Source organism: Agrilus planipennis, unplaced genomic scaffold (genome assembly GCF_000699045.2).
Source record: "Agrilus planipennis isolate EAB-ADULT unplaced genomic scaffold, Apla_2.0 scaffold2, whole genome shotgun sequence".
NCBI lineage: Eukaryota > Metazoa > Arthropoda > Insecta > Coleoptera > Buprestidae > Agrilus > Agrilus planipennis.
The window spans coordinates 2422665-2436936 of NW_020442464.1; the positions used below are offsets into that span (position 1 = coordinate 2422665).

Consider the following 14272-nt stretch of genomic DNA (forward strand, 5'->3'; position numbering starts at 1 on the left):
AAATCCAAATCGGTAGATTTTTTTCGAAAAATTAACTTTTGAACGATCTAATCAACCGTTTACTCCGAATTTGTCTGCAACTTTTAGGCAGGATTTTTGTGATTCCTTCCACTGTACGACGTCGAGAAGAAATAAGAATAAACATGGCACAGGTTCCTATATATCATGCATAATAGAAGCAACAAAATCGGCGAAAACCACCACGCACACACATACATCCATCGTCGGCCAACGCTTTTCGCTTTTAAGACAATTTATACAAAGCAGAAGTATAATTAAATACATTGAATATTTAGAAATGCGAAGCCATTTCAAAAGCGAAACGGACGCAATGAAAGAAATATTTACGAGGTGTCTTTGGTTTAAATAAAGATAAAAAGCAAACGGGAAACGAAAATGTTTCCGTTTCATATTTTATAATTTTACTGATAATTTTAAATAAAGAAAATATGAAGCACAAAGCTCAACGTACCAACTCAAAATCAACAAGAAACCGGAAAATAAAACTGCACTTGCTTCAGAGATTTTTCCACTTATGTACGTGTCGCCGCACACTTAATTAAAAAAATGCCATACAAGCAGTAATTATGTAGAACAAAAGACTAAATGCAATTTTAATTAGGAAAATGGGGCACATTCTCTACGAACATATATGGATAAATGGCACTTATGTATAATGTTCGCATATTAAGCATTATACATTAAAATGCAGAAAACAATCGTTAGGTCCGTTATCAGTAGGTACTATATCATAAGTACTCTACCTCCTCTTCTGTTAGAGTCACAATATTTAATGATATTTCAATAATAAACTAGAAAGGAGTTAACATGTTTATGTTAACAATTCACAAATCATGAATAATTGCAGTCACCAGAAGATTTATGACCGCTTTCAATGTAATTAGAATCGAACACACTGTAGGTGATTCGTTGATACTGTATAGTCCTCAAGAGCAGTCTTACATACACATCAAATGCTATAAAAATTACGCGGAAATTTTGCAAATATTTCACATTACCTTCTTCACTAATTCTCTTGGAAATAATTACATTTCGTATTGCCGTAAACGAATTATATTACAAAAACACATAAATTAATATCGCTATTAATGGTGTTTCTAATGTACTGTTCGTTTCAAGAAGTTAGAGATATTCCCCTTCCCTTTATTAAATTCAATCATATTTGTCTGCGGAGCTCATTTCTCTACCGATCATCGAGCGAGAGCTAAACAAAAGTGTACAGTACCATTTGCAAAATTATTTAAACTGCCTCGTTAACATTGAAGAATATGTTTTATTAAAACGCATATTTCACCAAAAATAATAACAAGTGAATTAACTTAACGTACTACACACCTATAAAACTTTTGCTTTATTTTCTATTGTTAATTTATATACATTTCTGTTTTAAGAAATTGCTATACATTTTCGTCTAGTNTCTACACACCTATAAAACTTTTGCTTTGTTTTCTATTGTTAATTTATATACATTTTTGTGTTAAGAAATTGCTAAACATTTTCGTCTAGTACTGTAGAGTTCTAGCCGATCTCCTAAGATCGCCCATCGAGAGCTCTGCTCGTTCAAGCTTGTTTCAACTATTTCTGTCTTACTCACGCCTAGTGTGTATTCTTTCTATCTTCGCGCAAATTTCTTTAAGGTCACAATTCTAACAAATTGAAATAGACTGTAATTCTTCGAACGCCAACACTCACATTTTTCCTTAAAGTGAATCAATTAATCTGTATCTGTTAATTGAATCTTTCATTCTTTTTCACCCTTGCCCGAAGAAATATTTGCACACCCCTAAGATGTAATCAAAACTTAGTCCGCGAAGTCCTTTCTTAAGAAGTCCGATGGCTCCTTACTTCAGTCCAAGTGACAAGGCCTTTTGACTAGGTACATCATACATTATCTATTATACTGGATGTATATACATGTGTAAAAGACTGTAAAGATGCGTACCTGTGATGGATTCATTTACATGTATCGTTGTAGTCTATTCTTTGCTCTTTCGTACTCGCTTTTCTTTCGCCGTCGTGTCGTTCAAGTGCGAGCTTTCCCGTTCGCCGTACACTACACCAGGTACCTACGCCTTATTAACTCACGTTAATTAAAGTGACAAGGAGTTTCTCAAGATCGAGGGCTTTTAAGGGACTCGAGTTGCCAAGAACTGCTTCTGGCAGTGGCAAGAATTACTTGGGGCATGCATCTAATTTGTTTTCTCTTTTTTTAAATGGATTTAGTTTTGTATACAAACATTTTTATCCATTTCCATTAAAGTTTACATTTATCATCGATGTAGCTGCTTAATTGTTATGGCAATTTTCTATACGTTGCCAATTCACGTCCAGGGCCGGCTTCGGACTACAACTTCCTCTGGTTTCCTTACGAATCTGTTTGGTACCCTATTGCATCTATTTAACAACCGCCAAAGATTGCTTCTCTTTTTAGAAACACCCTGTATATAAAATATGACTCTTTTTCAGATTACTAATTTTACGACAGGCTTCGCCTTCACAAAATGACCCCATGTGAACACACTGTATGCAGTTATAAATATTGTAATATTCAAGCCGACAAATTTTACAATACATTACATGCAATTACGATAAGTGTCTCCAGTCCCATGGAGAGTGTCTCGTGCCATGCAAACATATGGGACAATCTCTTCGAAATTATGCAGATATTTCAAACAATGACAACAAATATAACGCTGGTTTATTTAAAACAAAAACACGCGTTTCGCGGTTGTAAACTCACAATTTATAACCACTGTTAGAAAGCATCAGCGTTGCGATGAGCTTTTGTTACTACGATGAGAAAACGTATTTTCCACTGTTTAATAACAACGATTTTCGCTTTACTTACGAATGCTGACCGCAATTATTCTTTTTTTTCTTCTAGTCGTCAACTAAACCGTTTTATTTCGAGATTATTTCGAAAGTGAATGCCGAACACTTCAAGGTCTTTTGGACCATATCCAGAGAGGAAGTGTCCAACAACTATTCAAATTAGATGCCCATGTAATTACTTACATACACACAAATAATGGCAGGTTCACCTACTGAATGTCACAAATAGTTTCTGTTTAATTTTTTGGGCAACTCAGAAATAAGATATTTTTGAAATCATTTAAAACCCCACGAACATTTTTGTTCTTTAGGTCTTATAATTGTTATAACCAATAATTTTTTAAAAATGTAGCCCTGATAATCTCCTTTATATGTATATAGAGATGAGTCAACATATAAATCGACATAAATAAAAGGGCTGAGTGTACCTGTTTATTACGAAACACTGATTTTTAGTTTTGATGAGGAAAGCTGATGCCAGAGTTTGAGAAACTTCTGCAATTTTAGTTTTAGCAGTAGAAACTTATCTAAAAATTTACATCTCCTTACGTGTTTTATCTCATGGTTGTAAATGGTTTCTCACGAAAGTAAAATTATCTTGTTTTGTGTGTAGAAAAAAGAAAACGGTATTAAAACTTGCTTCTTAACTACTACACGTTCACATCAGACAACGCTACTGTAAAAACTTTTAATTCTTTAAGGTTCTCATTCCTGTACAGCCGCTGAATCCGAATTTACTAGGGCTTATTATAAATAATCTAGTCCTGATGTTGATGCTCTTCCTGAACCCAGTTAAGGCATACCCTATTGGTGATAATTGATAGCATATTTAAACTTTTTTACACCTCGCCCTACTTAAGACTGATTTGGCCCTGACGTGATTATTACTCTATTTCAACCCCTTAACGACATATTTAATTTAGCCAGAGTGTACCTAATGATGAAACCCTAGGGCCAGCGGAACCCTTTTCGGCATGACCTGTTTAGTCTGATTTGACCGTGATGGCGATACCCATCTTGAGCCCATTTACGAAATGCCCTATAAAGACTGATGTGACCTTAATGTGGATGCCCTAATGGTGAAACCCTTCGTAAGTTCATTGACGGTATGCCCTTTTAAGGCGGATATGGCCCCCATGTGGACAACCTATTTATTTATTATAAATTATTCAACCTAGTCAGAGCCCAAATGGTTGCGATAAGTTCATCATCAAGGTAGTCCCATCTAGACTAAGTCCGGCTGCCAGTCTGAGGCCAAAAATTCTAAGACGATATGTGTCTAATCCGGATCCATCATCATAAGATTGTCACTTTTAAGACTAGTTGGACACGCATCGCCACTATTTGCGAACAGTAATCTAATGTAGATCTACCTCTACCACTCCTAACTCCCGTTTCTGCCTCTAATATGTCTCTGACTAGACCTCTATGCATGAGAAGGTGTCCTACTAATCCGGGTCCAATCAAAATTATTTCATCCGAGCCCTATTAGAAGTCAGGTATGACCCATAAGGTCCGGACATCAGCCCTAACAAATTTCCAATCGTGTCAGACTTCAGTTTTAAACATATAATAGACTCTCTTTCCTGATCTCAAAAAAAGTGCATGGCTGATAACCGTCTTACGACACATTAGATAAGTATTACGTTTACTTCAAGACAAACATGAAGACCATAAAAATTGCATAGCATTCATTACGACATTATCAGACGTCTTAATGAGTACAATGACGCTTTGCAGGTTGTTTATTTCGCAATTCTATTCGATAAAGATTTATTATCGGTAATTGTATTCATTGAAAGTCGGAACATATTTGAACTAGACAAGAATTATTACTTCCTATTTCCATTTCTAATTTAGTGTTGCTGCTATGCAACACAGTACTACAAACTTTCCCATTGTTTCCTAATATAACTCCATAATCGTTATAAACTAGCAAATAACGTAAATGCACCTTAAATTTTCAAAATTCTAATTAAATACTGGCTGAGCCAATCTAATTTGAAGTGCTCGCACAGCACTTACGTTATACTTTGGGCAATACTTTCAAGATTATGTATATGCAACCAACTGTATACGTCATTAGAATATATGCAACCAACTTTACAGCCGAATTAAGACCAGGCTAGATGTCCAGCGACTTTTACCAAAAAAGTAATTGGCGCATAATACAAGCAAACACAACTGTCCCGCTTCTTTTCTTCTTCAGCATACCTAAATAACAAGCTTACTTTAAACATTTCGCTATCTACTAATTGCCATGCTACTTATGCCACGCTACCAATGCGATGCCGTCAAGTAGTTAGTTGCAGCCGAACGAACAATGCGGGACGACGACGGTCATTAATGGGTTCGTGACGAAGACGACGTGCAAACCAAAGCTGCATTTCAATGAGAACAGTTTTTACTGTGTGTTGTAGTATCAGGAGAATTGTCCGAATCCAACTAGACACGCAGTCTTTCGATTGCGATTACGATAACACCCAAATAGATCTATACTTTTTCATACCATATGGATATAAAACCCTTAGAAATAGGAGAAATAGGTTGGTAGGACACCTTCTTAGACATGAAGGTCTAGTCAGAGACATATTAGAGGCAGAAACAGGAGTTGGTGGGACGTTCTAGTTTTAGGGAAATGCGAAGATTAGCTCAGGATAGGAAAGAGTGGAGGTGCATGTCCAACCAATCTTAGAACCCTTACCTGTAAAGGAACAAACCTAATTACAAGTCCTAAGATGATGATTGAAGGAAATGAAATGAAATTGCACTTTTCACGGTAGTTAGAAGCACTGCAGGGTGTCGTAAGGTGACACAGATTTTGCGAAATTGATGAATAGGTTCATAATTTCAGCTACTTTTGAAACAATTTCCAAATTTGCACCCGCAAAATTTCGCTGTTTGCAGCGGTTTAAGACAATTTCAAATTGTACATTATAAACGGAAAGTCTCTTAACAAAATGCTAAGAGCGGCAGAGTATCTTCAGGTTCATTCAGAAGCAGATTTACCTGGGCACTTCGCAAGTGGCTCTCAAAAATACTTGTTCAACGAGTCCCGATTGTCCAAAAAATCCGCCAATGAGATGTGATATAACCAATAAACCACAGCATTCGTTGTGATATCATCAGCATAAGGTCGTTAGTCCTAAGACTGATTGGACACACACCTCCACTCTTTCCTATCCTGAGCTAATCTTCGCATTTCCCTTAAACTAGAACATGCCACATCCTTAACTATTTGCGAACAGTAATCTAGTCTAGATCTATCTCTACCCCTCCTAACTCCTGTTTCTGCCTCTAATATGTCCCTGACTAGACCTTCATGCCTGAGAAGGTAACCTACGAACCTATCTCGCCTATTTCTTATTGACTTCCAGAGAGTGTAGAGTTCTGTGCTCTTATTCTTACTAATACCTCTTCATTTCTAACCTTCTCTATCCACGGTATCCTCATCATTCGCCTGTTTTCTCACCACATTTCGAACGCTCCATGTTGTGATATGCATTACGAAAAATATTTAGGAAATTAATCTCCAACTAGAGATGGCGACAAACTTTAATCTTCATTAGAATGTTCAAATTCCCCATTCAAATAAAAAAGAATAGCACTGTAGCAAATAATTATTACTATTAATTAGTTTATGTATCTACTTAATACAGAAATAATAAATTTCAACAGGCACACACAAATCCCAATTTAAAAAGCCTGTTTATCCTACTTTCATGTAATTTACAAGCATTTTTAAATACCTACACGAGTATATAACTGTTACTGAGTTACGTACTTGTAAAAAAAGAACAAAATTAGCATTGCAACCTGCAAATTGCACATTCAATTACGAACAAAATTGTTTATTAATGTACGCATGTAAGGGGACATTTCGGTTTTACAATTTCACACCAACAACATCAACTTCTACAATAATCGCGCTTTTTGCGCATTGGTATTATTGCTCTCTGGTAGGCGCACTCATTATTATAACCGTAATATTATTACATGAATGTGAGAGCCTATTCAACTTGAACACGGACGTAAAATACCGGCAGAAACGTATATAATAAAAATGTCAACGGTACGACCGACATGTACAACACCGTAAACTGTTAACAGCAGCGGTACCTTGGCACTTATTTAATACTCGTAGCACATAAACGCATACTTAATTGCAACAAAACGCCGAAATTATTACTCGGAAGTGTTAATTAGGGATCGACTAAGAATACCTACAAACAACCTCTTCCAGCAATTGATTAAGTATAATTTATGTACAAAAACGTCCAGCAGGAAAACTGTTCGTCAGACTTTAGTATCCTGTGAAATGATAGCAGATACGACAGGAGTCAAAAAGTGGAGAAAGGGGTAGGAACAACGGAGGAGCTTTTTCCATCTAGCTTATTGCTTGTCTTCGTCACCCTATTTTATGGAATAACCTCAAAAATCGACTTTGTTACTTGGTTTCCGCGCCGCTCCTCCTCATTGGGATGCTTTTCCAATCCCCCCTTTTGCTCTCCCTGCCCCATCCCCGCTTTTGTTTCTTGGATTTCGCATCTCTCTTCATCAAGCAGGTGCTTTTGCATTCCCCTTTTTGCTCTCCCCGCCCCCCGGTTTTGTTTTGTGGTTTCAACACCTCTACTCATCAAGGGGATGCTGTTCCAATCCTCCCTTTTACTATACCCTGTACCTACTTACCCCCCACGGCTGCAGACGCCATCTGGAGGCTCCCGGAAAAAAAGTACCAATAGTGGACTACGGCTACCAACACCAAATATCAAACCTTCTTCAAATGTTTTCCACAAAACTTGCAATTCATTATAAGAACAAAGGCTTTCACGGCCGAAATACATAGTAGAATGAAGATTCGGGCTGTAGGGCCGTGGTCTAAGTGAACTATTCTGTCCCTTTGCAATTCATTTCCGAATATGAACAAAAAACACTTATAAAGGAATAGAAATAGATAAGTAAAATACCACTTTATAATTATTAGCAGCATAAGGAATTTGATCGCTTTCTCAGCTCTTAATAATTAACCCTCTTGAGGAAACAAGACTCCATCAATGTGACTCAAGTTGATACGTATTCTAGGCGTAGGTAGATGATTAAATACTGTGGTAATCCTTAAACAAACTTACGCATAATCTTTCCAATTGAAAAACGCAAATACTAAGATTCCAGGTGGTATTAAAAAAATATCGAAGAAAATACTGGAAATGTATAGCAGTAAAGAAAGCTGTTTTTTGAGTTAATACATAAATATGTTCCAATTTAATTTAGAACAAAGCAGTAAATGTTATACACACCAGGACTTCTCGACTGGAAATTTGTTAGGGCGGGTCATACCAGCATACAGACCGGACCCAGACTGACTAGGGTATCCTATTATAGCGTATTATACATGGCCCTAATCAGGGACTAAGTAGGACTTGCCGTATTTGGACTCATTTAACACTCATGTGGATATCCTACCTGAATTTATTACAGCATGCCTTATTAAGACTCAAGTAACCCTAATGGTAGGTCTTATTTAGCCTCATCTGGCCGTAATGGTAATTTCATATTTAAACCCTCTTATGGCATACCCTATTGAGACCTATGTGATCCTAATGTTCATATCCTATTCAAATCCTTAAAGCTATGTTCTATTTAGTTTGATCTGGCCCTAATCGTGATACCGTATCGGAATACTTTTACAGCATGCCCTATTTGGACTGATTAGACCCTCATGTGGATCTGAACCCTTTTACATTATGCCTTATTAAAACTGATGTAGCCCTAATGTGGACATCATATTGAATCCTTTAACGGTGGGTCCTCTTAAGCCTGATCTAACCCAAAAGGTAATACCATATCTAAACTCTTTTACGAAATGTCCTATTAAGGACTGTGTTGTGAATACCCTTTAGCTTGATCTGGCCTTAATGTGAATACCTCATCCAGACCAAACCTGGTTGTCTGACTAGGCCCAAATGATTCATGGCATTACATTTCTAATCCCGGCAAAAGGATCTTATCCGGGCCATATTTGAAGTCAGTTACCTACACCGAATAAGGTCCGAATCGCAGTCCCAGCAAATTTCCAAGCAGGTAAGTAAGCCGTAGTCCTTTTATAATATCCTTATCCTTAGTAACCCATATAAATAACCAAACTGTAGGTAAGCCCCTTTTATATTACGAAGATTTGCAATAAATATCTATCTCCTTTGATAGATAAAATGAGTGGGACGTCTTTGATTTATAACTTCAACATATTGCAGGCTGTCGACTGAATACTATCTATTAATTCACTAATAATGTCTGCCAAGGAGACGGATAACAGCCTGTGATAAGTTTAAGCCCATGTGAATAGATTATATAATGATTTCGAAATGAGTAAATTAATTTCAGTATTACACACTAGCTGGTACTTAATGAAGCAATAGGTAAACGCTAAATAACCATGAGTTTTAGGTACCTTTGTATTTTCACACTTATGATCATTAAAAAGATAAAATTTACAACTTTACAACCGAATTCTTAATAGTTTCTTAAAGCTTTTGTAAACATAAAATTTTAAAATATTACAAAGAGTAAGAATGTTAGTTTTTGAGATTGTTAGCAATAATTAATAAAAGTCAACATCACCTAGGTAGGTACTTGCTGTATTTATAGGCTGTAGGTTGTATAATAATCTAAATAATATGAAAAAACCTTTTGAAATAAAAAGGGAAAATTGTTAGGTACCTAATCCAATTTAGGTACCATAGGTACCTACATAATATGAATAACAGTAAGTTGGAATTCATTTCACAAACCCCCAAAATATATTCTCAACATTTATAATTTAATCCGTCAATAGTTTTACATACCCCTTTTACTGTAATAACCCCTTCAAATAAAAGCTAAACACTTTAAAAAGATAGGAAGGTATAACGTCTATAGCAGCTTTATAATGCAGAAATTCCTTCCCTGTGAATCATATGAAACATTCAGATAATGAAGGCAATGGTAAATTTTTGAATCATAAAAGTGGTAAATAATTATCAAACATTATACATTATAGGATTATTACTTTATGTTCTTAATATTTTTATGGTCATACGTACTTCCCTTATAGTGCATAATACAAACAAATAATGTAAAATCATAAACAAATATTATATTGTATATTTATCATCACTAGAAAAATATTTTAACTTAAATTTTAATATTTTAATAGTGATTTGCAAGTTTGTTGGCTGCTACAACATAATATCTAATACAAACAAAACTGAATTACTAGTATATTGAAAATATGTGGTGAAGAGAGAAGTAAAAGACAAATACCTTTCGGGTTTCTGTGTAATCAAACAAAGGAGGGGTTCCTAAAGGTCATTATTGTCACAGTTTTAGACACAAGTTCACATAGTAAATTGCTTATCGTTTAAAAATCACATGTATAATAAACACAAAAGTACGACACCATGCACCGACATATCCGACTAACACAAACTCGCACGAACTAAAACTCGAAATCGTACATCAACATGCGCAAAGTTAGGAAATGAGTCTGAAGTAATCAACGAACTACGAAATTATATCAAAACAAAGCAGGAGCTGATAGACCAAAAATTTAATGTAATAAAATACTCTTTTTACAAGTTATTGTGATTATTTATACATCAAAGAGAAACTAACAAATTTTTCATTTGATTTATATACCAAAGCTAGCATATATTGCAGTTTTATTAACGCTTTATCTATAAGCGAAGTAAGGCATTATTCAAACCTGTGATGTTTGTTTACATGGAGTATGATGAGATGTGCGGTACAAAATTGTTGGTTATGTAAAAATATTTAATTTGTTTTTACTTATTCTCTTCAAATCCTAAAAAATTAAGTTATATAATGAGTTCAATGCCTGTTTCTTCCTCTACATTACTACCATTAGGTAAGTTAGCATGTCACCTAAATATTAATAACCATTATAGTCTTAAATCCTGACCTTTTTTTTATTTTATTTTTTTTTCATAGAGTTGGTTGATAAATGCATAGGATCCAGAATTCATATAATTATGAAAAATGATAAAGAAATTGTCGGTACACTCCTAGGATTTGACGATTTTGTAAATATGTTGCTGGAAGATGTGACTGAATATGAATCTACCCCTGAAGGCAGACGAATAACAAAACTGGACCAAATACTTTTAAATGGGAATAACATTACAATGGTAGATCAACAATATTTTTATACACTGCATTTCAAACATTATTAATGTGTATGTTTTTATTATTTGCAGTTAGTACCTGGGGGTGAAATGCCTGAATAGAACTAGATATTAAATAAGTGTATTTAAATTAATCGATAAGGTCAAACTATTATTTTGTACTTCACATTAATAACTTAAATGCCATGAATAAAAGTTTTCATTTGTTTTACTGCTTTTTAATATTAGTTTTTGAATAATTTTTAAAGACAAACATGCTGCGCCATCTATGAAAATATACTCGAACTTATTATGAGATATACATGGTCTACCCAATATAAAATATAAGGAATTCTACCCTTTTCAAAATTTGTTTAAATAATCAGCACAATTTCAGAAGATATCTTAGAATTATTAATAAATCTATAGAAGCATAAGGAAAAACTAATCAATTAACTGGTATATCAACACTAAAGTTGGTTTTAAAAATGTGAGAGGGGAGAATCTTCAAAATTTAACCCTAAAGGGTGTAATAAGTGTTAAAAGTAGTTAGAAAAGGAAATAGTATCTATAATGATACTGTTCAATTATTCCAAGACAACAATTTCTACACCTACCCTCTTTAAAATTAAACTATGATTAATGGATTAGTTAATTAATTTAGGACACATATGAAATTCTCTAATATTTCGGATATTACTAAATTCTTTAACGAAAATACATTCAGGCAGAGAATTTTATTTTATTCTAAGGGGACATTTTGACCGTCTATTTAGATCTGACGATCGAAACGAAGAAGACATACTATGGCATAAAAGAGTATTTATATATATAGATGTATATTAGCAAACCTATTAAATTATAATGTAATTGGTCGTAACAATAATAATATATCTTTACATTGCAAAAAGCAGAACAGGTACACAAACTGTAAGAAAAAAAGTTCACACAACCCACTTCAAATAGTTTTATACAATTATACAAGACCAGACTGTATCTTAATTAATTTCTAATTGGTTTCTAACGTTTGTTCTCTAAATTACCCTAAATAAAATGTCAATGTGACAAGGCAACTATGCTTTAATTCACATTGGATTCGTTGAAATCTGGCGTTTCTTGTTTCATATGTTCATTTAAATGTCGCGTCAAAGCAGCTTGAAAACGAAATTGCAAATTGCAAATATTACATGTATGCTTTCGCCTTGGAAACTGAGACGCCTTCTCCATTGATAGTTGCTTTGAATTTGAATCCAATGCAGTGTTATTTGTCTGAAAGAAGGCAATAAATCAAAAATAGATAGAAATACAAATTAGAAAATTGTTTCAATTGTAGTTTTAGAAAATAATCCCTCTAACTTAATAGTTATTTTCTGTAAATATAAAAGAGTAAGAATCCGTTTACATTGGCCAAAGCGGTAGACCAAGTAACGGGCGAATTTCTGAACACATTATACAATAAGAACCAGCATTATAAATGCAGTTTTGTACATTCCAAACAGTAAACAATTATCTCTTTTGGAAAACTTACAAATGAAATAAGAAAAAATATTCTTAAAGTAGGATTATTATCTTACTAATCACCTTTAATTTTGTATAATTTGTAATCTGTTCCCCCACCCCCCTTCTTTTTGCAAGACTATACTATATTGTTCTCACTAATTTTAATTATTCTATGCTGAAAACCCCATGTTATTTAGATAGGAAACTTGCATTGAAAGTTAACATTATAATAGAGACGTGAAATTTCTACTTTTAAAAATAAGAACCATACTACTATACATATACCTACACTATAAGGACATTCACTCAAATTCCTATTAGTAGTCTGTTCCATTTTGACTGTCTTACTCTGAGCATGAACTTGACGTATATGGTAACTGACAAGGGCTGTTGTTGGAAAGCTTTCGTCACACTTATTACAAGCATAAAGGAATTGGATATGATGTGTCTTCTTGTGGTTAATAAAGTCGTTTTCATCGTTGTAACCAGCTTCGCAGATATCACATGAGTAAGTTTTTGGTTCATGTTTTCTATAGTGAAATAGTAATGCAATGTCATTCACACAGGGACAGCCGCATATATTACAATAAAACTTGGGGATTTCTCTGCATCTATTTTCACATTCCTTTATATCTTCGTTTATGCTACATTCAGGTTGCGATGAATTAACTACAGGAACAGCTTGGTGACACTTTCTAAAGTGAATACTCAAGGCTTGTGTTCTCTCAAATTTTTTACCACAGACTTTACAAGAATTTATAACTGGGGTGTTGTTGAGGATATTTCCTGTTTGTTTTGTACCTTTTTCCATGCTTGATTTGTGCAATACTCTGTGGTGAAACAACTTTTTTCTTGAAGAAAATTTAGACTTACAAACGTGACATGAGAACTTTTTTCTTTTGACAGGTGGTCTACTTTGAACTAGTGTATCATTACATTCAGAAATGTTGTCCACTTCTCCCTATTTAACATAAAATGAGCATAGAATTGGAAATATAAGGAAAGCAATAAATTAAACAAGACTGTTACATTACTGAGGTTATGTGTTTTACCTGCTCGTTATTGTCATGATCAATTTGGTACTCATCAGACAGCATTACAAAGGACTCAGACTGGTCATACACAAGCGGCATATCCTCTACCTGAGTGGCATCAACACAACCAATTTCATAAATTTCATTTTCATGTTCTTCACCAGAGGACGAATAATAACTCTCTACCTCTACGGTTTTGTCGAAATTTAATCCTTGAGGGCTCAAATAAATGACCTCAGTAACTGTTTGAGGAACAACATCTATTGTAACTACTTGTTCTTCCATTTTACTCAATAAAAGAGCATATTTTTCTCATATTAAGCATCCATTTCATCTTCTAATTAGTCTTATTTTATAAACACATCCCTTCAGAATTTATCTTCTAACACTTTTTCCGTTCATATTATTTTTATATAGGATTTAAATTTCACAATAACATATACTTAAATAACTAAAGAAAGGATAAACATTTGTAAACTACGCTGAAGTTGACGTTTTCTAGACGTTTGACCTTGTTGCTGACTTAGGTAGTTTTTAAGGAACCGATACGTAATATAAACAGTAACGTAAGTCGATTTTTAGTACTACCAAATACGGTACCATTAAATGGCCCTTTACATTATTCATTCAAGAAAAAGGCTCATAACATTAAAGTAATACCGCCCTAATAAAAAACAAAAGCAATAGTTTATAATTGCCATGGACTTTAAATTTCTAAATGTTGAA

General features: G+C 34.2%; 3 protein-coding genes across 3 annotated transcripts in view; 1 reads left to right on the forward strand and 2 right to left on the reverse strand.

Moving 5' to 3' along the window:
* The window catches only part of LOC108735500 (triple functional domain protein), a 95196-nt gene extending 84850 nt beyond the window's left edge, over positions 1-10346 (reverse strand). Inside the window, exon 1 of the mRNA XM_018467876.1 lies at positions 10153-10346. The gene's annotated coding sequence lies outside the window, so the exon portion shown is untranslated. The remainder of the gene's footprint in view (positions 1-10152) is intronic.
* A 255-nt stretch (positions 10347-10601) lies between these two features.
* On the forward strand, positions 10602-11241 carry LOC108733149 (U6 snRNA-associated Sm-like protein LSm5). The gene is made up of 3 exons (XM_018464243.2): positions 10602-10756; positions 10840-11036; positions 11106-11241. Exons 1-3 carry the CDS (start codon positions 10714-10716, stop codon positions 11133-11135), a joined length of 270 nt encoding a protein of 89 aa, XP_018319745.1. The 5' UTR covers positions 10602-10713; the 3' UTR covers positions 11136-11241.
* Positions 11242-11834: 593 nt separating this feature from the next.
* LOC108744573 (zinc finger protein 836) lies at positions 11835-14067 on the reverse strand. The gene is made up of 3 exons (XM_018480463.2): positions 13565-14067; positions 12802-13473; positions 11835-12281 (listed from the first exon to the last, which is right to left on the reverse strand). The coding sequence occupies exons 1-3, from the start codon at positions 13829-13831 to the stop codon at positions 12093-12095; spliced, it is 1128 nt and encodes a 375-aa protein (XP_018335965.1). The 5' UTR covers positions 13832-14067; the 3' UTR covers positions 11835-12092.
* Positions 14068-14272: the final 205 nt, after the last annotated feature.

What these genes read in the sequence shown, in the direction of transcription:
- LOC108733149 (XM_018464243.2), top strand. Translation starts at nt 10,714, where the DNA reads ATGAGTTCAATGCCTGTTTCTTCCTCTACATTACTACCATTAG. An exon ending in CTCTACATTACTACCATTAG is followed by an intron (nt 10,757 to 10,839) that starts GTAAGTTAGCAT and finishes TTTTTTTCATAG; the next exon opens with AGTTGGTTGATAAATGCATA. An exon ending in ATGGGAATAACATTACAATG is followed by an intron (nt 11,037 to 11,105) that starts GTAGATCAACAA and finishes TATTATTTGCAG; the next exon opens with TTAGTACCTGGGGGTGAAAT.
- LOC108744573 (XM_018480463.2), bottom strand. Translation starts at nt 13,831, where the DNA reads ATGGAAGAACAAGTAGTTACAATAGATGTTGTTCCTCAAACAGTTACT. An exon ending in ATCATGACAATAACGAGCAG is followed by an intron (nt 13,474 to 13,564) that starts GTAAAACACATA and finishes TATGTTAAATAG; the next exon opens with GGAGAAGTGGACAACATTTC. An exon ending in TGAGTGAATGTCCTTATAGT is followed by an intron (nt 12,282 to 12,801) that starts GTAGGTATATGT and finishes GCCTTCTTTCAG; the next exon opens with ACAAATAACACTGCATTGGA.